The sequence below is a fragment of the Anser cygnoides genome, chromosome 17 (assembly GCF_040182565.1).
Source record: "Anser cygnoides isolate HZ-2024a breed goose chromosome 17, Taihu_goose_T2T_genome, whole genome shotgun sequence".
NCBI classification, from domain to species: Eukaryota; Metazoa; Chordata; class Aves; order Anseriformes; family Anatidae; genus Anser; species Anser cygnoides.
This window is the reverse complement of record NC_089889.1, coordinates 567,824-590,212: the sequence shown is the minus strand read 5'-3', so window position 1 is coordinate 590,212 and position 22,389 is coordinate 567,824. Positions and strand designations below refer to the sequence as shown.

Sequence of the window (22,389 nt, the reverse complement as noted above, 5' to 3'; positions counted from 1 at the left end):
CGTCAGAACTGGTTATTCTGAAGACAAGAGCATTTAGAATCTTTTTTAGACACCTTCTGAGTGGCAACCTCCGAGTCATGCCTCTACTCAAAAAGGTATCTTCAAAAAGAAGTATCACGCCCTTTGTGGATGAATGCTTTGTTTCCTGGAAAATACGCTGAGAAACAGGTATCCATAACAGCACTGCAATAAATTATTCTATCCTCCTTCCTTCTCAGGTTTGTATCCATGCAGCCTCATCTTCCAGATGCACGGCTGCCAAGACAGATGAAATTTTAGGCCTGCTCGTCTTAGATAAGAGGGTGAATGAAATGAAAGCAATAGCACCCACCACCAATTAAACTACAAGGATATACGCATGACAGAGACTGAAACCAATTTCTTAACATACCCATCTTCACTCATATTCTTCAGGCACAGCAAGGCAGCTGTGCTGCAAAGAGTTAATCTTGCCTGGAACATATCTCAGATTTCTCAGAAAGTCAAAGACTGCAGCTGAAGCTGGGCTGACTGCTCCCCTGCCTGCCTGCAGCCTGACCCCTGACATTTCCACTCTGCTTCTCACTGGCACAGAAAACTTAACCATACACAAACAAACAGGTTGGGAGGACAGATAAATGGAAGACGGGAGGAGGAGAAAGGAAAGATTTCTCAGATTTCTTTTAATAGCTGTGATTAAATAATAGCAGCCACCACCAGACATGGGTGATGGGCTGGTGTTTATCAGTAAAACCCTGAAGTCTACTGGCAAGACATCTCTGTTTAATTAATCCTGAAAGGGTCCCTTCCCCCTTCTTCTTCCTAGGGAGGTTTTGAGGATCCATACGTTTAAAGATACAGCGAGTTCTTTTTAGCTCTTTCCTTACAAAACACAAGGCAAGAGAGCTCCTGCTCAAAAAAACATCTAGGATTTACAAACACTACAGCAAGGAATTCTATCAAATGAAATCAAATAGGCAAACCTTAACAGAGGTTATCTTTTGATTTAGTTGTATTTAACACTTTGAAAAAATATACACATTAAGTAGTGCATTTGGACAATACCATACTGTAAGTGCACATGCACACAGCGATCAGATACCGGCCTCTAGGCACTGCCCGGGCTTTGGGTCTGCCGCCATTTCTGTAGAAGAACCACTTCCCAAGGGACGAAGCTGTTCGCGGCTTGACGCAGCTCTACCAATCCCATTTTCATCCAGTTTTCCCACTACCCTGTGCCATCAACATCACTCAGTGATGGAAGCACTCTTGCATACACACAGACCAAAATGATTTCACCCACGCAAGGCTGAAACGCGGAACCCGAACTATTGCCCGTGTGCTTTCACTTTGTTCTGGAAGGCTTGGGAAGTCCTTCCAGAGAGCCCTGCCTTTCAGAAGTCCCCTGCCCTCTGATTTTATCGTGAACGTCACACCCAGCAGGGCACCACAGCTTAAGGCGCCAGGCTGAACAAGCGGCGCGTCTCCGCACCAGCCCCTGCCCTGTGGATGGGAGCGCGGCTCCCAGTGCCCTGCCCTCCCGGAGACCTGCAACATGCCCAGTCACAGCCTAGAGGTAACCTCGTGTCCCCAGGGAAAGGGGCAGACCACCAGCACACCCCACGCAGAACAGAAAACAGCTTCTGGTGGCAGCAGCCTCAGCGAGTGCTTGCCCTGCTTCGAACAAGCCCTCCACGGAGAGCAGAGAAGGCAGGGTCTAGCGGCAGAGCACCGGGCCCCGAGGCCAGATAGACACCTTGAAAGCAAGCAAGCAAACAAGCCAACCGGCCTCAAAGTCACTGGAGCGGCATAGCTGGAGCCATGCCTCCACCACTCCCACACGGCAGACAGCGGAGAGCAGCGATGCTGAACAGCAGAGCTGCCGAGAGAATGGTGTTACCACACAGCACCAGCCCACTCCCCTTTCCAAACGTTTTTTAATTTTCACATGTATTTTTAAAAGTTGGCCGCGATCATTCATCCTCTCCTCTTTCCCTTTTTCTCAGTAAGCACAAAAATGAGCGTTAATGCCTTTTCAATCACTTATCTCCTCCCATTTTCTTTTCCAACATTAGTTTTCTAAGGCTTTTCCAGCTTCAGAGAATAGCAGTACACAAAATAGAAAAAAATCATTTCGCACATCCATTTAGTAACAGAATGAGCATTATGTGGTTTTCTAAACCCACTTTTTCATTCTCTTATTTTCCTAAACTTTTATAAATCTAAATAAACTGGTGGTAGAATTACTGAGAATTTTGTGTGGTGTAAATCATCAAAACAGCAAATGAAAATGAGGAAGAAAAATCTGAAATGATTTCTCATGCAAAGGAAAAAAGGAGAGTCGAAGAAAGGGCTATTTTGAAAGTGCACGTTCAAATTGTAAAAGGAAGCTATATATCACATAGGATTTTGATAAAAATCACAGGAAAATATAAAATCAAAACCCATTATTTTCTTGACTATCTACATTCTTAAATACCTTATATACATAGTCTCTTTAAAAAAAAAAAAGTAGCACTGGGATTGAGGATGAACTGTGATGAACTGAAAAATGTCTTTCTATCAAAAAAAATCATTATACAACGACGAGAGACAATCCAGTATATAATCAAAGACAGAATCCTGACATGTTCAAAGAGAAAATTATTTTAACAGCAGTGTCTTGGAAGATGAGAAGTGTTTTTGTTGTTGTTGTTTCTATTTAAAAAGCAAGCAAACAAACAATGGCCATTAAGATTTTTACTGTAACAACTAATGCTTAAATGTACAACTTATTATGCAGTGTGTGTGCCAGGTACAATTAGCACCAACAGAGGAAAAAAAAAAGTGATAAATAAGAAATTCATACCTAAAGTGGAATCAAGCAGAGTTCCTTCAACGGTTAACCGTTCACAGAAGGGTAGCAAACACTTTCACTGGCAGGCACTTTTGTCCTACAGCACCAAAACTGGCCAACAGGAGTCTGGGGGCAGCCGGTAGTTTGGCTAGTTCTATTTCTTTTTCCTTCTAAGACTCCAACGTCCTAAAAATAAAATGGCTGCACAAGACCTAGACACTCAGGCTCAGTAGTAATTTTTTTTCACCTCAAGAGCAGGGGGAGTAGTGCGGCACAGTGATGTTTAGTGAACGGCAGATAATCAAGGCTCTGCATTTGCATGTGGTTTTGCCCCACAGCAAAATAAGGACTCGGAATTCATCAGGATTCCAGAGCTCCTCTGTATAATAATAAAAAATAGCGCTCGGTGTAACACTATACATTTTCAAGTACAACAAATGAGAAAGCAGACTAACTATTCAGAAATATTTGTTGTCAAGAGTTATTTTGAGCAATCTTTTTTTTTTTGGGGGGGGGGGGTTTACATTTAATTTTACACAAAAACTCAAGAACCAATCTTCTATTAATACGAAACTGGTGAGTTACAAATAACTACACTGAAATATTTAAATTTTCAACATTGCTTCCAGAGAATTGTGTATTTGGTTGTAAAAACCATGATTTAAAATCTTCACTGAACTACCATGATTCACAAAAAGTGAATTACAAAAGGGAAGTTTTGTGACTGAATAAATAGCTATTATGTAACCCATATAATAAAAAGTATAGTATTTTTTTCATCTTTGACTGGAAGGCTATCGGAAAACTACTGTAAGTAGTCAAAGACTCACTGACTATAAACACTCCTTTTAAAAACAGAATTTGTATTAAGCGCAGTGTTAGGAGCAAGAGTCAGAAAGGGAACAAAACAATACGAGGTCACTTCAGTAACGTAGCAACACAAATTGAAAGTTGCAAATGCTTCCAATTTGGAGTGCACAAACTGATAAATACTTGTTAAGGAAGCTCGAGAATACATTTTGAACAACGTGCTCCAGAGTTTTGTGATCCATTTCCCAGCAATCCACAAGTCGGGAGGGGGAAGGAGGAACCTACTGAAGCAGGTTGTTTCCGTGCAAACTCTATGCACAAAACATAGGGCAATGTAACGATGTCACAACCTTCCTCAGGTGGCAAAGAGTAAGTCTGAATGAATACAAGACTGTTAGCAGACGGAGTGAGGAACTTCTTTGCCCCTGCAGCATGCGCAAATTTACTTCCCATCGACTTTAAAAAAGGCATATGGTTTTGAATAAAGCACTGCTGTCCACCCATAAATAAATACATAAATAAATAAACAAAAAAATAAACTCAAAGTTTGTCAAAGCACTAGCTGCCTCTGCATCAAAACCGCATCCTACCATTCTTTTGTCTGAAATGCAGTAGGTGGTGATGGGGCATATTTTGACCTCTTGGACACTAGACTGACTTACCCTGGTGACAAATGCTTCAGATCATTTTCAAGACTGTTTACTTTGCAGTTCCAGCCTGACTTTCAAAACAAACTAACAAATATGGACTCACACAAACACTGTTTTCTTCTTTGATTGTGTTTACTTAACATTTAAGTCAACACCAGTATTTTCACTGACTGCAGTTACACAGGAGCAGGCCCTATAAACACAAGCAGGGAAGAAAAATTGAGGAAAAAAAAAGCCATTAAAATCTCAATACAGGATGCCTGCAATAGTCCAGCTAGATTTTGGTTTCAACTAAGGTGTCCAAAATTACATTTTCAAGCAGTATTATGGACAAGTGCTCTACAGTGGCTTTACAAGATGTTTCCTTATGTTTTTCCCGTATTTCACATTTTGGAGGATATCCCAAGCAAAAAGTCCCTCCAAGAGCAGTTTGTCATAAGCAGTTTGTGTTGTTGTCAAAGTACATTTTTATTTTGAACATGGGGGTTTTCAGGTATATCAACTCTATCCATGTCTTCATCACTACAAGCATTGTTTATACCTAGGAACTACTTTACTAATACTATGAGAACACCAAACAGTTTATTTAATAAAAGCATTTTTCCCACTGCAACTCAGCAATGAAAAGCTGCTTGAAGCAGGCATCTTTCTGTCAGTCCTATTCCTACGATAAAGGTTGTTCCCGCCATTATATTAAAAACTCTTAAAAAGGAAACAGTTTAAAAGCATGAACGTATGCTCTGGTTTTCTATCTCTTGAGACTGGCTGTTTATGACATTACTGCATACTGGCTGGGAAGTCTGCTATACCCCAAATGCACTTGCTTGTCTTACGAATACCTGCATCAATGGAAGAATCGCCGCTACTCACTCATATCAGAGAGCTGCTCCTTCTAATCCAAGGAAAAGCTGTCAGAAGGAAGAAAAAATACCTTGGCTTTCACATGTGCAAGCTAATGACCCATGACTGCATGAAGCCAGAGTCAGTGACAGCAATACATCGGGGCCTGTTCGTGATATAATTGCTCTAAAAAGAAAACAGCACGGAAATGCTAACACCGCAGATGGAAAGAAATTACTGTCACCTGAAATTAGCTACGTGCTTACACCTCCACGCTGTGTGAAACCTCCAGCCCCCGTGTCCCGCTGAGACCAGTTCCCACGACTGTCCCGCCACCATCGGGGCAGGCTGCACGTGGGACAGCCCCGCAAGCACCCGCCTAGTGCTGCCACTAGGCACCCCTCCCTCTCGTCTGCCGCGTTAGGCAGTTACCTGCTTTTTAGAGAGAACGCTTGTATTAAAATCATGGATGCAAAGAAAACACCGTGTTTTTGCAGAACATTAATTTGTGCTGTTAGGTAACAATGCACTCCAGCACACCGCCTCTGCTTTAGGGGTGCTGCAGTGATGGAGCATTTCCCAACAGAGACCACCAAGCAGAATCCAACCTTCGGTTTGGGTAGTCCTCTCTTTTGCAGTACTTCTTGCAAAAATGACTTGGAAGCAACACATTATTGTCACCACTGCTTCACGGACGCAGGCCGAGTAACAGCCAGCAAAAGACAAGTGGCACACGCATCGCTCAATCAAAAGCACGAATCGAGATGCGGGTAAGGAATGCCCCGTAACTTGCACCCTGTGAAGGGAAGGGAGAGACAAATTGTGATACTGTCTGAAACACACCTGTGAACCTGCTGGGTATTTTCCAGAAAGTTCCAACAGAGTCTATAATAGTCTTTTCAGCGAGATTTAAGTGTGGGGGGGGGAAGGGGAGGAAAGAGAGAGAGAAGCACTGAGAATTAAAGACAGATCAATTTTGCTCTAAAATTTTAAATGAAACACTCCTGTTTCGGAAAGAATTTCATTAAGGTGAAAATATAATATAGAAGTACCCATTTAGAAAGAATGTGCTATTAATTCTTAGCAGTGTGTGTGAAAGGGAAAATTGCATTTTTATCTAAATGGTTTTTTTTCCTGCATAACCCATTTACAGTATTCTTTTACAGCTCAGTAATGGGAACTTTTCACTTTTCTATTTGGGCCAGACCACTGCGGAAAGCAGGAGTGGTCTTCAAAAACATTTAAAATACAACTCCCTAAAGCAGGTTCCAAGAGAAGCTCCACAAAAAGGAGGGAAAAGGCAAGTAAAATACACGTTAAAAGATGGTAGCAAAAGGAGAGCGAAAAAAAAACCTTAATGATGTAAGCCGTGTTTTAGACAGGGAGAGGAAAAAGGCTGTAGTTTAGGTATTTTTTTCTAAGGAACAAGAGAAGGCTTGGTCTTTCTCTTCTTCCATGCATGAATCACAAACAGCTCCTCTTCAATGTAGCAGAGTCCCAAACATACGCAAAGAGTAAAATGGTGCTGTGTGATCGCTTTGAAAAACTGCACAGGAATATTCTGAGTTATACTATTTACTAGTACATACAATGGAAAAAAAAAAAAAGGAAATGAAAATATTTTTATCATCATAAACAAATGCTCACTTCTCACTATAAATAGTTCCATACAATTTCAAATTGGGTATAATCTAAACACTAATTTCAAGCAATTGACACTAGGATCCAAATTTGCCTGACACATTGCCATCAGGCAAAAAGAATAAACCCAAGGAAAAGTGAAAGCAGACTCGAACTGACTGGACAATGTTTGACTAGGTTTGCCTCATCTGGTACAATTAAGGGTGAACATTAAATCTGAAATTTAAAAAACTTTTACCATCAAGTATCTCAAACTCAAGTCAGCACAAAACAAAATAGCATACTGGCCTTGTGTTTAATAAACAAACTGATTCTGCAAATAATGTATCAGATAATACAAATAATGTAACGAAGTTAAAGTTGTATATTTTCTAGTTGTTCTTCATTTGATATTCTTCACCTCATTTTTTCCCGTGTTGACTTTTTTAAGCTTATTTCTGAAAATTAGTATAACAAATAATTTTATCCTTCAAAACAGGTATATAAAAGTGAAACAGTTATGGAAATACAACTGGACAATGAATAGCTTTTATTCCCTTTACCTAGCCATACTTCTCACTGCAAAGCAGTAATTACAGGAATCTACTTCTGTTTTAAGCTTTACAGTAAGCAATTTCCAAATTTAAGGCCAACAACCAACCCTTCATTATGCTTAATAGGTAGACATAAAAATGTAATTATATCACAATCTCTCAATGTATGTTTTTCCAGCTCTTGAAGTTCATACTTGTCTGATTCAAGGAAGAGACTTTTTAATCTACTTTTGAATCACTCAGGAATACAGGAGAATTTGGATAATTACTTGGAATAAAACTTCATTGGTTTGTTTAAAAAACAAACAAACAAACAAACGACGTTTTAAAAGCAAAAGTCTGTCAGCCCATAAAAACAAGATTCACAGTACTATACCTGCAGCAAGAAATTCAGGCTGCACTTTGACGAGCCCTTATCAGAGAGTTTTGACCACAGACTACAACAAACCTTCCCTACAGTCCAGAAAAACGGTGTATCTAGAAGCAGCAAATTAATTTCTTCATTTTTCCTACGTACCTCTGTTAAAGTAAGAAAAATCAGGAATTCAGTATATTAACTTGCTTAATCTACAGAACAAATGACTTTCTCATATAACATGTAGTACTATTTTGCATGCAGAGTTTAAAGGTTAACCAAATAACTGTGGTTACTGCCGAGTTCACCACAGATTTTCATGTGACAATAGCCACAGTCTCCTAGCGCTGTTTTTGAGCCATCTGAATTCACATCCATTTTGCAGACAGCTACAATGAATTAAAAAAGATGGTATAAAACATCCCATTGACTGAAAATGGTAAAAAAGAACCAGAATGAAGAAGTCACTTGCTAGCCACCCTCTCTCTCTCTCTCTCTCTCTCTCCCTCCCTCCCCCTCTCCCTTCTTCCTAACTCAAAATTGCTAATATGAGATTTTAATTGTACTTGACAAAGTCCTACTTTTCCCTCTGCCTCTAAAACTTAAGCACTTGTATAGAGAGCAACCGGAGTTGGGATACTAGCTTTTTCTCCTAGCATAAAAAGAACAGCATGTATCTATATTTAGAAAAGGGAACTACAGTATCTAACATAAAAAATAAAAAATAATAATAAAAAAAAATGAAAATGTACTGATTTTATCTTCAAAAAAGCACTTGTACTTTTGGTTTGTTTAAATCAAGAATGTGTTGCAAGTGTTTGACCCTATATCCAGCAACCATAAAATCTGTTCCATCATAAAATACCAGCTGCTTTGCACTTTGAATGATAACACTATTTTTTGAAGTGTTGCAGAATTATTGTTTCATAGATTGTGGCAATTTTCATTATGATTACTGTGGAATTCCTTTGGGAGTGAGGTGGGGGTAGAATACAAACAATAGGCACATTTCTATTATTTCCCTGCTTTTAAAATACTATTTGGTCTGGAAATGGGCTGTTCTTCAGATTGCGCAAAAAAAAAAAAAAAGATCAGTGCATCATTCTGGAACGAATAAAAATTAGTAAAACAAATGAGTCAGATCAAAAACACCTATAACATTAAATGTAAAAAGTCATCCAGCTGCCTTGCACATCTAAGAGATGTCCTTTTTTTAGCAGTATGACATCAGGACAACTACAGGTTTATACCACAAGAAACGAGGTGATGCCGTACTGCCGTTATTTACAAGCTAGTGCAAGTCATCGAAGCACATGTGTTGGCAGGGGGGAAGATCTTCCTCTTCCCTCCTCCCAGAAGAGAGAGGAGAAAAGAAACACCCATGATTCTTCTATCCCTAGGTTTCTGGAGGAGGTGAAAACTCACATCACGTCAGTTTCTTTTTCCTGTTGCTCAGACCGAGAAATGTATTTAGGTTATTACATTCACACGCCGTGTCAGAAGATCCATAGTTGCCGCCTCCCTTTTTTCCAGGGGAGAAGAAATACCCCACCGAGGAGGGCAGCACCGCTGTGCCCTTCCCACCGCCGAACGCGACAGAAGGCAAGTGACCCAGCGCTCAGCCCACCAAGCGGGACAAGGTGCTCCCCGCTCCGCTTCCTGAGGCACGCTGCTTCTGCACACCCTGCGAGGGCAGCAGCGGCCCGCTGCGCGCCGCCCTGGCCCCGCGGCCCACCCAGCACCGCCACCTGCCCCACGGCCCCCGGCTCCGCGCCCCACGGCGCCTCCCCCTCTGCGGCCGCGCAGGGGCACCGGGCGCTGGCCAGCACCCGCTGCGCAGCACCACATTTCATCTGGCTTGGGCTGCAAAGCTTGAGCCGGGGGAATGTCTCCTGGGCTTCTGAAGTACAGCATAAAGCTCCGTGTCAGTTTACGGCGCGATACATATGATCTTAAATAATAAAAATAATAATAGAGTGGGACCTCGATATATACTCCACTGTGATCTAAATCAAACAAATACCCAAGCATCCATAAGTGCAATGGTAATGACTTGACCAACTGTGCCATCTAGCCAAGAGACAGGAATACTCACACAGCCTCTCTCCGCCTGCTTTAACCTCACAGACAATCGAGAGCGTCACCTCCAGCAGCGGCTGGGAGGGAACGCGGACGCAGGGTCCCTGGGGACGCAGCCCTTGCTGGCACGCATTTGCATTTCTGTTTTTTAGATATCATCCGCTGTCATCGCGTGCTTTTTATGAGTTCTCTTATTATCCAAGACCAAAAGGCTTTAAAATGCCATGATAGGGAAAGATTACATATATTCTAAAAAAAGGGGAGGGGGCAGATTTCTCTAGGAAGGAGATCCTAAAATTCGGACCGGATAATAATCTTAGTCCAGCCTCCATTTCCTATGCTAATAAATCAATTTATATCTTCATAGCAAAACAGCTTCAGGGTATTTACAAAATATAAATAAATTTAAAAAAAGTTGTGCCATTCTTTTTAACCTGCATTTTGGGAGGTTGAGGAGGAAGGAAGGATAGAACCATTTCCAGGTTTTTTTCCATGTACCTGCTTCACACTGCAAATTAAAATTTTCAATTTTAAATTAGGAGTATATTCTTAATTAGGGTATGAAGTGTTTTAAGATTTTCCTCACTTTACAAATGGCTGCTTTTTCAATTAACTATGCTTCCTCAGCCTCAGGATGATCTTTCTATTAGCAATACAAATGCTTTCTAGTATTTTGTGAATACTAATTCACAAAATTAATTAAATGCAGACTTAACTCTAAGAAATATATTTTACCACAAAAACAAACAAACAAAAAAAACCCACACACTTTCACAACTGCTGACTGATTAAAGGTTTTTCTGTGATCAAGAATGTCAAGTCCTAAAGGCCCAGCAGTCAGAATTCAAGCTAAGAGAGTTAAAAGAAAAAAAATAAAAAGGCAGCAACTCAGTTTCCTCATCTCATCTTTTAAAGGCTCCACACAGAAAAAGATATATCCAAAAGGTCAGGCAAACCAGCCACTAGAGAAAGGCTGTAGCACAGTCTCTAATACAACATTCTGCAGCGAGGAACTAGCAGAGCTCTTCAGAGCTCACACGTGTTGTTTCTGTGTTTACTCGCAAATAAATTGTATTTATTTTAATGTAAAAATCTATCTATGCAGCACTTAAACATAACCAGATTTCTGCTTATCAAAACAAAAAAAAGCTTCTTCAGACAAACCTCAAAAGCTAATAAAAAATTAGACAGCGCAATGTCATGCACTGCATTTTTATGCTAAAATACCAAACAGACACAAATAGACTGCTAAAATTTGAAACAAACACACATGACTTATGCAACTAAAGACACACAGCACAAGTTAAGCATGTAGACAAGAAATGGTTCATTTTCGGGAGCTACCAGATACCAATGCATGCACATCAGGGAACGAAATCCTAAGATATAATGAACAGTTACTATATAATTGAGGCCAGACGAAACTTTGTAAACTCATATTTAAAAATGGCTGGCAGGGGTCAGAGCCAGCTGAAAGGGATACATTCTAGATTTGTCTTGAAACACACCAGCCCAAAACACAAGGCTGCTGAACACAAACACTTGTGCTGCTATAGAAAAATAAATAAGGGGGGAAAGCTACTAGACAAAAAGGTAACTACAATATTTTTTGCATCAGTATATAGACAGAAAGTACAACACTTAATAGAGAGTACATTTCTGGATCATCAAGTCATACAACTAATTACATCAACTAAGGAAAATGCATTCCCCACATACATATGCTTTTGTCATTTGCAAGGAGATGAGCTGTATATGACGGCTGAGAGGAAAGCGCTGGGGGAGAGGCCAGAAGAAGGGGCGTTGAGGAGGGGAGCTGCAAAGCAGTGTCACCTAGGATGTTCTCTTTGAAGTATTAAGAAAGTCAGCTTGTAAAAATTAATGGATTAGACATCCAGCTGTTCAATTCTCTGCTTTAAATTTAAAAAGTATTTGACTTGGAAACATTGGCACATAATCCATAAGATATATTTAAATTTGTAAAATAATAATAATAAATCTTTGCATTAAAAAAGGTCACTAATAATTAGTAATGTTTTAACTGCATCAACAAAAATGTGTTTTGCAAAGGAAAAGCAGCTAACTGCAAAGAATATTGGTATTTTTACATAAGCCAGTCACATTAACACCATGTGCAAATTGGGTCTATCTACGAAATAGAGAAAAATACAGTTTACATTTTAAAAGCTGAAAATTCTAACCAAGATGAAGAAAGACAGGGTGGACCTTGAATTCCTGGGAGATTACACAGCTTCACCTATTTAATTTCTAGAAGGTGCCCTGCTCTGTGTCCCTTGCCCAAAAACTTGATGATGAGGAAGTGGAGAAGAAAGCCATGTCCTAAATATACTCATAAACGGAAGCTCTCTCTTAAGAACAGCGCTCAAATAAATGAAACGAGTAATTCTATATACCTAAAAAAACCCACCTCCATCTTAAAAACATCCCACAAAATAAAAGCATACATTTACAGATGCAAATTTTGTTATTTTCAAGGGCTTCAGATTTTTCAATGGAGGAGAAAGAAAAAGGAATACTTTGACAGAAAGCTTGCTACTGGCTGGAGCAGAGGCCTGCTATAGATACGTATTTTGAGTCTGAAATTAATTATCTATGCCTTTTGCACATGAAGCACTCCAGCCTGAAACATGGTAAGAACGATATATTTTATCCTAATAACAAAAAAGGGAAGAATCCCACTGAACACAATTTAACTGGTCACTTTTGATATTCTATGTCTGTGCTAGCAATTACGTAATTAAACTGTTCCTGATATTTGGTAAATTTGGTATGAAAAAAAAAAACACATATATTGGGCCACCTGAAGATTCATTTTAGAGCTGGATTCACTCTTTCTGTGGATACTCTACTCACATTTAAAAGAAATACACAAGAAACCTGAGACTAAAAATGTACAGTAATTTGTCTAGTACTAAAATTTTATATGGCCACATAAAGACATATTGCCATACCAAAACCTCATACTGAACGTTGCAGAAGAAGGGAGTCAACTGTTACAAATAAAGGCAGTCTATATAATTTTAGGTTAGACTGTTTAATGTCTTATCATTTGCTCTATATAAGTAACAACAAACTGTATTTGCAGGTATTGACTATTAATAAATTTTATGCATTTATGTAAAATTATTTATGGTTTTATAGCACAGCGTTGCACTAGATCATTGTTAAAAAAGCAGCTATCTCATGTTAAAAATGAAGAGCAGACACTAAGCAATACATCATAGATCAGAATAAATCTATGCTCTGACCTATGCTCACAGATACATATGAAGTCTAATCCATCTCTTTTTTCATCATAGGTAAAGAACTAAAACATACACACACACTAATTTCAAGAAATATATCCCCCAAATGTCATGCACACTCTCACACTTAGCATGTACAAAATATCCCCGTTAAAACTAATTTCACAACAAAACATACCATCATAAAATAGCAGACTTGGTTAAAGGAAAGTATCACGGTGCAAACCAAATTTGTGATGTGCATTAATTCAAATACAGCTAGACAATCCAGAGACGGATAGACGGATGTAAAGGCAAATAGAGTGGCTACGGTATTAACTGAAATCACAATAAATTCACACACCTTCTGCCTTAAATATTTTAATGCATTATAGCAGCAATAGAAAGTAATACTGAAAACTCTACCCTTGCCTTCTCTAATATTTGCCAGAAAAGTCTACAAGTACAGTGCTGCAAAATATTTATTAAAAAAATGTTTCTAAACAGGACCATTTTCTTGTAAGAAAATATTAAAAATTATAGTTTGTCAAAGTAGACATTAGAGTACTACTGTCACCCAAATGAAACCAGATCAATCAGAGGCAACCTTTCATTTTTTTTAATAGATCAGAAGAGTTTAAAAGAACATATTAAACCCAAACCTAATGCACACTGAAATCTTTTCTACAATATGCAATGGGAGTATTTTTTCCTCATAAGTTTGCCTGCTAATCCAGATCATTTATTAAAGATGTGTATTTCATATCTGTGGAATATATCGCATAACTTCTTGGCAAACGTAATAGCATTTTTTTCACTAACAGTTAAAATTCCTGGTGTACGTTTAAACAGCTCTTTAAAGCAAACAAAGCATCATCAGGAATCACAGATTCATCGCTGCAACGTGCACTGAGCTTAGTCAATGAACTCATTTCCAACAGTCCTTACTATGGTATAATTCCGTTTAAATCGTATATTGCTTGAAACGATATTTAAGTGTTTGAAATACCTCACAAGAGGTCCGACAAACTCAGTCCCAGTAAACAAACCTACTTCCTTCGTAAAACCTCTCAAAGAATTTAGCTGTATTTAAAATAAAAGCACACAACAGAACATACTAGGAAAAGAAAGAAAACAAAGGCTCATAGCTGCATCTGGACCAAATTTGTCTTTTGTTAATATATTTGGTATTAATTTACAAATGTTACATCCTGCTTCTTCAACAGTTTTGGCCTGCTGGCTCATTTAAATGGTAGGTTCGGTATTATGATGAAATATTTACAAAAACTCAAGGATAATATCTAAAATATGCTGCACCACACTTGCACATCGGCACAGACAGAGTAGTGCAACGGCCACAGGATATCTGACTATATTCTTATTTTTTCCAATCAACCTGCTTGGTTCTAGGTTACATTTTAATGTCTTCACCTGACACATGCAGTATGGGACCTTCAAAATTTCAATTAAAGACTAAAGCCGAAAGCCCAGTAGAACCTAATTACTGGGTTCCTGGAGAATACTAATCAACATGTCACTGAAGGAAAATTGTTCTGGTTCAGTCAAACCAGGCAGAGCAGAAACCCATTACACTAGTGCTAGGTTTTTATGTGAATTTGATCCCGTTACTCTTTGTTAGTTAGAGCTACGGTATTGGAAGTCAACATGACCTCTCTACACTAAATATTGTCACTTTTCACTTCTAGCTCTAGCTGCATGGCAGAGGAAAGGAAGATATTTTATAATGCATTTTTGGTGAAAAACAAACAAACAGCCTCTTCCCACAGTACATGTTAGTACGAAATACTATATATCAGAGAAAATTCCTTACTGAAAACTGCATTTCAGTGAAAAGCGATGACCGGTCACCATTAGGTTAAATTCAGAAGAAAAATGCAGACATATACACCAAACTCGCTAAAGGCTATTATTAAATAAGTGTATACATACTACACAGGCACCTACAGCACAGGTGTCTGAAATACTGTTATCTGTTGTCATCTACCTTTAAAACTCGGATAGACTGTTAGGTATTAGCAAATCATTTTAATACCACTATGAGTATGAAAAAGAGATGAGTTATAAGGAATGTGAACAGTTATTAAAGCAACTCGAACAAGTTGTTTCCATCAGTAATCCAGGCATTAATGGAATATTCAAAATGTTCCTGGTTTTGCTGGGTTTTAGAGAGCTTGTTAATTACAAAAATATCCCTCCAAGAGCTGCAGTAGAACAGAGCCTTAAACCCCTCTCGCACACGCACTCCACTCCTACAGAGAAGAGCAGCAAGAAGGCGGCACGCTGAATTCAGCGCTCTGCCACGGTAAAACTTGGTCATTCACACCGGTCTGAGCCTTTCTTCCACCCCTCCCTGAGCCCACAGAGGAATCAACACGCACCACAACAGCCTCATACTATGAATAAATTACAGAACATTTTCTCTCCCATCACAGTAGGTCTAATGAAATAGCCCACCAACAACGCATGTGTGTTGGTTAGGGAAGTTAGGTCTAACAACTAATTTCACTCTTAATAATATTACACAGCATTACAAAATGTGTGCCACGGTAAACACTCCTCCAATGTAGTACTAAGCACATTTAGTAACCGCTTGGAACTTGGAAGAGTGCTGTCTGAAACCTGCGTATTCATCCTACCTGTGTACAACAGGGAACTGCTCGACAAAATACCATCGATGCAAATCTCAGTTGACTAGAATGGTTTAAAATCTCAATCACTAGAAAAATAAAGCCCTTTTCTTGAACACAGTTTCAAACACTCAAGTGTATGGTAATGTAAAGTCAAATTATTTCTACTAACCAAAGAGAATGGCCTGTTTTATCTCACCTATTGTATCTTTATCACTTCCAACAACAGTTATGGTAAATTCTCTACTGGTGTATATGAATTTCCTCATCCAAAGTACCAGTCCATTCAAATCCTTCAAGTGACTCAAGTGTAAAACAAAATGAGTGCCTCTATCCATTGTTGTAAAACTGGTTCGTTATTTTGTGCTTACTCTCTGAAATACTAAAACATATCCTTATATAGGAACACTGATTAAATGGTTTTCCTTCCAAGTGATGAACTGTTTTAACAGCAACATTGTGGTTATCGCGACCAGAAAGCAATTACTTATTTCACTAGATGTTACTAAGAATAGTGATGATCAAAGTGAACGTAGGAGTGCTGTTAAAGAAGGCAACACTCCATATGACACAGATACATGAAATATACATAATTCTAAGCCAAATTACACTTTTAATAAAAGCACAGACTATTCATTGTTTTGTTAGGCTTGTTCGGATTTTTTTCTTTTTTTATTCCATGAAATTAAGATCTATGGAATAAGCTGCTCTTTTAAAATCTATTTTTAAGTGTAGCACAGTGTGTAAATGTTCATATCTGTATATATGCATATTATGTGCATGTGTGTGTCTGAGAGGGAGGGTGTATGCATGACAGAGGGAGGGGTGTGTGTGTGTGTGTGAGTTGTGAGAGAATGTATATATGTGTTCGAGTCTGCCAAGGTAGAACTGACAGGAACTGTGATTTGTGCTAACTAGCTATTGATCCAGTCAGATCTAGATGTTGTGTACAAGAAACAATAAAAGAGAAGGGGCCAGGAAGGATGCTGTGTGCAACTCCATTTAAAAATGGAAAAGAAAGGCCCCAAACAAACCAATTTATGTCCTTGCCTGGGTGAAGCATGGAGAATGCTGATGGGCTTCCTACAGTCTGCTGTGCATGCTAAACACTCCCGCTTCAAATGAGAGTCTCCTGAGCTGGGCATTAAACATGAACAAAGAGACAAACAGTGGGGGCTAGGATTCACGCTTCAGAAAGCCAAAGCTGGAAAGCCAACCAGAACTAGGAGTAGGAAATTGATGAGTTTTCAAACCACCTCAGCTCCCTTTTGATTTTCTTAACACCTTTCTTAGTGAAATTACTAAGCACATTATACTAAAAAAAGTCAGTCTGTAAGACTAGGCATAATGAAAATAATTCCCAGCTACACAAGCAGTACCAAACAACAACTTTCCTAGGCTCACATAGTGAGTTTATACTGCGTAAATTATGCACGTGTACTTATAGCGCATCAAGAAATCACCTGTGTGCATTCACACAGCAGGTAAATGCATGTGCATCTATTATATTATGCAGTATATATTATGCATTATATTACATAGTCAGGCGGCTTAAAAAAATATGTATTCGATAAGATAAGATAGAAACCAGTTGAATCCATAATTATCTTTAGCCTAAAAAGCTTTTATAATAGAGGGTTTTCCATTAATGTATTTTTTTCAGAGCTTCGAGAATTACGATGCCCTCTGGACATGGGGAAGGATCAAAACTGACAACTAGTGTCGAAATTAAGCATATGTCAACTATGCAAGTTTTATATCAGACCCAGAAGCTTATTTTAAATTTCCTTTTTAATAACAAAATAAATGCCAAGAGCCTTTTAGTTTAATATCACACTGCTACCAGGCTTTTAACACATGCAGGAAAATACCTGAAACCGGCAGGAGAACACCACTAACAAATACATGCTTTCACAGCTTAGGAAGACTTCTCTAACAGTTTGGAGGAAATGACTGGAAAGGACGGAAGGCACAGGGCTCTGCAGGGAGCCCTCTCCTCAGCGCCCCACGCCAAGCAGCATGACAGGGCGCCGCCGTGAGCCCCTCTCCTCAGCACCCTGCACCCCAGAGTGTGGTCGGAGCTCTGCCATGAGCCCCTCTCCCCAGGACCCCCGGGGCCCCTGGGCATGCCAGGCAGCCGGTGGGGACAGAGCTGGCGGCAGAGGACACCGCGCTCAGGGCCGTCACCCGAGGGGCGGCCAGTCCCACCACGCTCAGCGCCGGCCGGTCCCCACAGGGCAGCAGGCGCTTTGTCCCCTCCATCAGCCACCCCCAGCACAACTATCCGGCAGCCTTGGTGCCAGAAAGTGCCCAGCACCTGCCCTGGCTCCCGCAAGGGGCAGAGTGGGTCTGGGGCCAGTGCATGCTCCGTGTCCAGGGACCAGAGCCCCACCACCTCCCCTGCCCTGAGAGCAGCCCAGGGTCTCCCCCCACGGGAACCCGCGCAGGGCAACAGATACCTTCTTTGCTGGGGTTCGGGGGCTTGGGCTTCTCCCACGGCACCATGGGCTTGTCCTCCTCCTGCCCCTCCATCAGAGCCTTCTCGCCAGGCAGGTACCAGGTGGAGTTGTGCTCCGCCATCAGGGAGTCCAGGTCAATGGTGCTCATGGCACCCTTAACGCCCTCTGAGCAACAACTGCTCAGGTCACTGTCCCCATTCTGCCCTGCGCACTCCCCCTTTTTGCTCTTCAGCCCCAAGGGCTGGTCTTCCGAGATGCTGAACTGCTGCCGCTGGAGCTGGATCTGCGCCTGCAGGATCTCCAGAGGGTGGATCTCATCCTGGGCTGAGGTGCTCGTGGGGGTCCGCACCTGCTCCATGCCCGGTGTGCCAGGGTGGGCGCCCGCTGTGGTGCTGAGCCCATAGCTGTCAGGGGTCGAGGTAGATGTATTGAGGAGGCCGAGGGCCAGGGGCTTCTGTCCGTTGAGAAGTGCATGCTCCCCACGGGGCAGCTTGGGCGAGCCGCCTAGCAGCGGGCTGCGGGTGGGCTTGGAGACGGTGTTGTCGGAGCTGGAGGACACCTCGTCCTCGTTGCCGTAGCTGGTGCTGACCTCGTCAGGAAAGTCCACGTGCGGGGAGCTGCCGTCCGACTTGGTCACGCTCTGGATACCGCTGTCCAGCGACGACATGAGGTCGGGCTGCTCCCCCAGCAGAAGATCGCCACCCTTGCCCCAGGAGGGTGAGGTCAGGGGCTTGTCATGCGGGGTGCCCCCTCCACGCTCCGTGCCTGCAGCCCCTGGCGGGGCCCCCGCAGCTGGCGGCGCCGGCTGCCCAGGGCTGACGCCAGCCCCGCTGCCCTCCGTGGCCGAGAACTTCTCGAAGAAGGTGCCGGGGCTGACGTGCCCACTGTCCCGTTTCCGGCGGCCCCGCCCCCGCCCGCCGCCCGCCTTCCCCTCGCCGCTGGCCGCCGGCTCCAGCGCGTAGCCGGGCGAGAGGCTGCTCTCGGCAGGCAGCAGCGGGGCAGCACCTGCCGCCTTGCCCGCGCTGCTCCCGCCTGCCGGCGGTCCTGCTGGGAAGTAGTCCGGGGCAGCTGACGGCGGCGGGTCAGGCTCAGCCTGGCTGAGCTTGCGCTTGGCCTCAGCCGGGCTCTTCTTGTTGAAGGTGACGTTGAGGTTGGGGGCGCCCAGGCTGGCGATCATGTTCTGACAGGCGGTGGAGAGGGCGGCCAGGCAGCTCTGCCCGAAGACGTTGTCCTTGCTGGCCGGCTTGCTGAAGGAGCCCAGCGAGAGGGCACCCAGCTTGCTGGCGGCAGGCCGCGGCGGCGGCGGCGGGGGGAACTCAGGTGGGGGTGGCGGATAGGCACCCGGCGAGGCGCTCAGGGTGGGCGCAGCGCCGTGCGCCGCTGGCTGCCGCGCGGCTGCCCCAAAGGGGAAGCCTGGCTGGGCGGCAAAGTCGGCAGGGCCACGTCGCTCAGCAGGGGCATTGGGTAGCGACACACCACCACCCGGCGACTGCAGCTGCGAGAGGCCGCCCATGGCAGGCGCGAAGGGCGGGTGGACACCAGGTGAGGGCAGGGCCTGCGCTGGCCCCTCGCCTGCCATCCGCAGCGGCTCTTGCAGCCCCAGCCCGCCAGCGCCCGGTCGGAAGAGCACAGCCGCGCCGCCCGGCTGCAGGCCCAGCTCATGGGGGGCCGCTTCGGCCGGCAGCCCCGGCGCTGCCATGCGCCGCGGGAGCAGCTCCCCGGGTGGCGGCGGCCCCGCAAACCAGGCGCTGTCAGGGGCCAGGTGCGGCGCCGGCGGGTCAAAGCCACGGCCGCTGCCGGCCTCGCGCTCGAAGGCCGGCGGGGGCAGGCCGCTGGGCGGGCCCACCTCACCGTGGTGCCCCAGCTGCTGCAGGCTGGGTGGCCGCAGGCGCTGCTGGCTGCGCGAGGCCATCTGCTTCATCACCAGGGCTGCGTTCTGGCGCTGCGCCAGCGCCGGGTGCTCGGGGCCACCGTGTGGCAGTGGCCCCCCAAAGGCCTCTGGCGCCGGCGGGGTGAACTCGCCCGGCAGGCCGGGGTAGGCCGACGGGGAGAGGTGGCTCTCCATGGCGGGGCCGTGCATGCTGCCGCCCCAGGAGGCGCAGCGCTCGACGCCGGGGTTGCTGGGGAAGTCGAACCGCGGCCTCTTGGCGACGCTCACGTAGGGGGCATCGAAGTGCTGCAGTCTTTGATTTGGTGGCTGTTGTGGAGGAGGGTGCTGCATATTAAACACGGGGTCGGTGTAGGGATGCATATTCCTGTTCTCCAGTCTGTGAATAGGGTATTCAAACTGTGCATGCTGGTTCTGCATTATTGGCCCATTGTCCTGCAAGTTGGGGTTGGGAGCATTGGCTTCTGTTTGCTGTTGCCTAGGGATGGCTGGCGGGCAGGAGTTCTGTCTGGCCAGCAAGCCCGGCGGCTGCTGCGGCTGCGGCGGCTGCTGCTGCTGCTGCTGCATCAACGGGTGCCTGGTGCTGGCCCCCGGCTCCAGGCTGGCGGACATCTTCCGCGCCCCCCCAAAGCGCTCGAAGAAGACGCCGTGCTGCTGCGGCGGGTGCGCCTTGGCCACGGCCATGCCCGGTGCCCGGGGCAGGGAGGGTGTCCCCGGGTAGCTGCCGCCCGCCGGCACCTGCCGCCCGCCTCCGTAGTGCGGCAGCTGCCCCTCGGGCTCCGACGGCGAGAAGACGGGCAGCTCGAAGTGCCCGGCGGGGCCGTCGCCGGGGTAATTGTATTCCAGAGAGTCCACGCCGCCCTGCGCGGGGAGCCGCCGCTGCTCCAGGCCGTGGGGCTCGGAGGAGCCGGCCGCCGGCAGCCCGTGGAAGGAGGCGGCGCGGTTCGGGGACTGGTCGAGGGGCAGGCAGGGCGCCGGCACGGCGTGGCTGGAGGCGCCGGCGCTGTGGTGCTGGAAGTCGGGCAGGTTCCCGGGGCGCTGCTGTCCGAAGCCCTCGGCGCCCTGGCTCTCGGCCATGTGCTCGTAGCCGTCGGCGAACGCCGTCTGCCCGCCCAGCGCGCCGCTGTAGCCCAGGAGCCGGCCGCCGTGCACGCAGGAGGCGCCGGGGTCGGGCCCGAAGTTGCCGCCGAAGTGCGGGTGGTGCTGGTGGGGGTGGTGGGCGCCGCCGTGGCCGCCGTGCGGCTGCTGCCCGCCGAAGAAGCCGTGCACCGGCGGCTGCATGCCGCCGCCGTGCAGCTCGGCGGGGCCGCGGCCCGGGAAGCCGTACGCGTCGCCGGCCAGGCTCATGTTCATGCCCAGGAGGGGCGGCTCGCCCAGCGCGCCCAGGGCCGGGTCCACCGCCGCCGCCGCCGCCGGGCCGCCGCCGGGGAAGGCCGGCGCCTTGAAGTGCGCGCTCATGCTCAGTCCGGGCTGGCCGAAGCCCCGCTCCCCCTGCCCGGCGCTCCGGCTGCTCATCTGCGGCTCGAACTGCTCCAGCCCGAACATCCTGCGCGGCTCAGAAGGGCATGGCCGCCCGCGCGGCTCCGCCGTCCCGCTGCCCTCCGCACCGGCCGCCGCGGCTCGGCGGCCCCGCTCACATCGTGCCGCGCCGCCGCGCCGCCGGCACCGGCACCGGCCGCCCGCCCGCGCTCACCCCCGGCGGCTCGCCGCTCGCTGCCGCCCGGCGCCGGCCGCGCTGCGCTGCCCGAGAGCCGACGGGGCGGCGCGCCGCCGCTCATAGGCTCCGGCGCCCGGCAGCTGCGCGCCGCATCGCCGGCCCGCCGGGCGCTCGCCGCTCGCTGCCCGCGGCCGGCGGCTCGCAGGGCTCCGGCGGCGGCGGGGCGGCGGGGCCGGGGCCGGGGCTGCGGGCGGGCGCTGGGAGGGCTCCGCGGCGCTCCCCTCGCGCGCGCTCCCCCGCTCTCAGCCGGCGCTGGCGGAGCAGCAACAAGTTTTGCATTTCAGCGATGAATTTCAGCCATCGGGGCTGCGCCAATGAGCGCCGCGCGGCCCGGGGCGGGGCTCGCCGTTAAGGTGGCTCCGCCGAGCGCCCGGCCCCGCGCCCCGCCCGCCCCCTCGGCGCGCTCCGGCCGCTGCCCCGGGCCGGCGCCGCCGCTGCTCCCGCGGCGCGGGGGGACGCGGGCGGCCGGGGGAGCCCGCGCGGAGCCGCCGGTGCCGGCCCCGGCCCGGCCGAGCCGGCGGAGTCCCGGAGCGCGGTCGGGGAAGCGCGGCGGGGAGCGGGGCGCGGAGGCCGGAACCGGGCGGCGGGGGTCGGGGTCTGCGCCGCTCGCCGGCCGCGGCGTGTCCCGGTGCTCCGAGCGCACGGGCGCGGCCGGCCCCTGCGGCGCGGCGAGCCGGCAGAAGGAGCGGCTGGGCGCTCCGGCCGCCCC

At 46.5% G+C, this 22,389-nt stretch overlaps 1 protein-coding gene across 3 annotated transcripts in view; it reads right to left on the bottom strand.

The window, feature by feature from the left end:
• Positions 1-21,963, bottom strand: part of MN1 (MN1 proto-oncogene, transcriptional regulator) — a 111,560-nt gene extending 89,597 nt beyond the window's left edge. The window contains exon 1 of one of the 3 annotated variants that reach the window (XR_010825615.1): positions 18,076-21,963. Coding sequence is in view for 2 of the 3 variants with exons in the window: in XM_066979283.1 (XP_066835384.1) it covers positions 18,076-21,508 (3,433 nt within the window). In the remaining variant the exon portion in view is untranslated. The remainder of the gene's footprint in view (positions 1-18,075) is intronic. The other 2 variants (XM_066979283.1, XM_048073838.2) reach the window with 2 other exon arrangements.
• Positions 21,964-22,389: the final 426 nt, after the last annotated feature.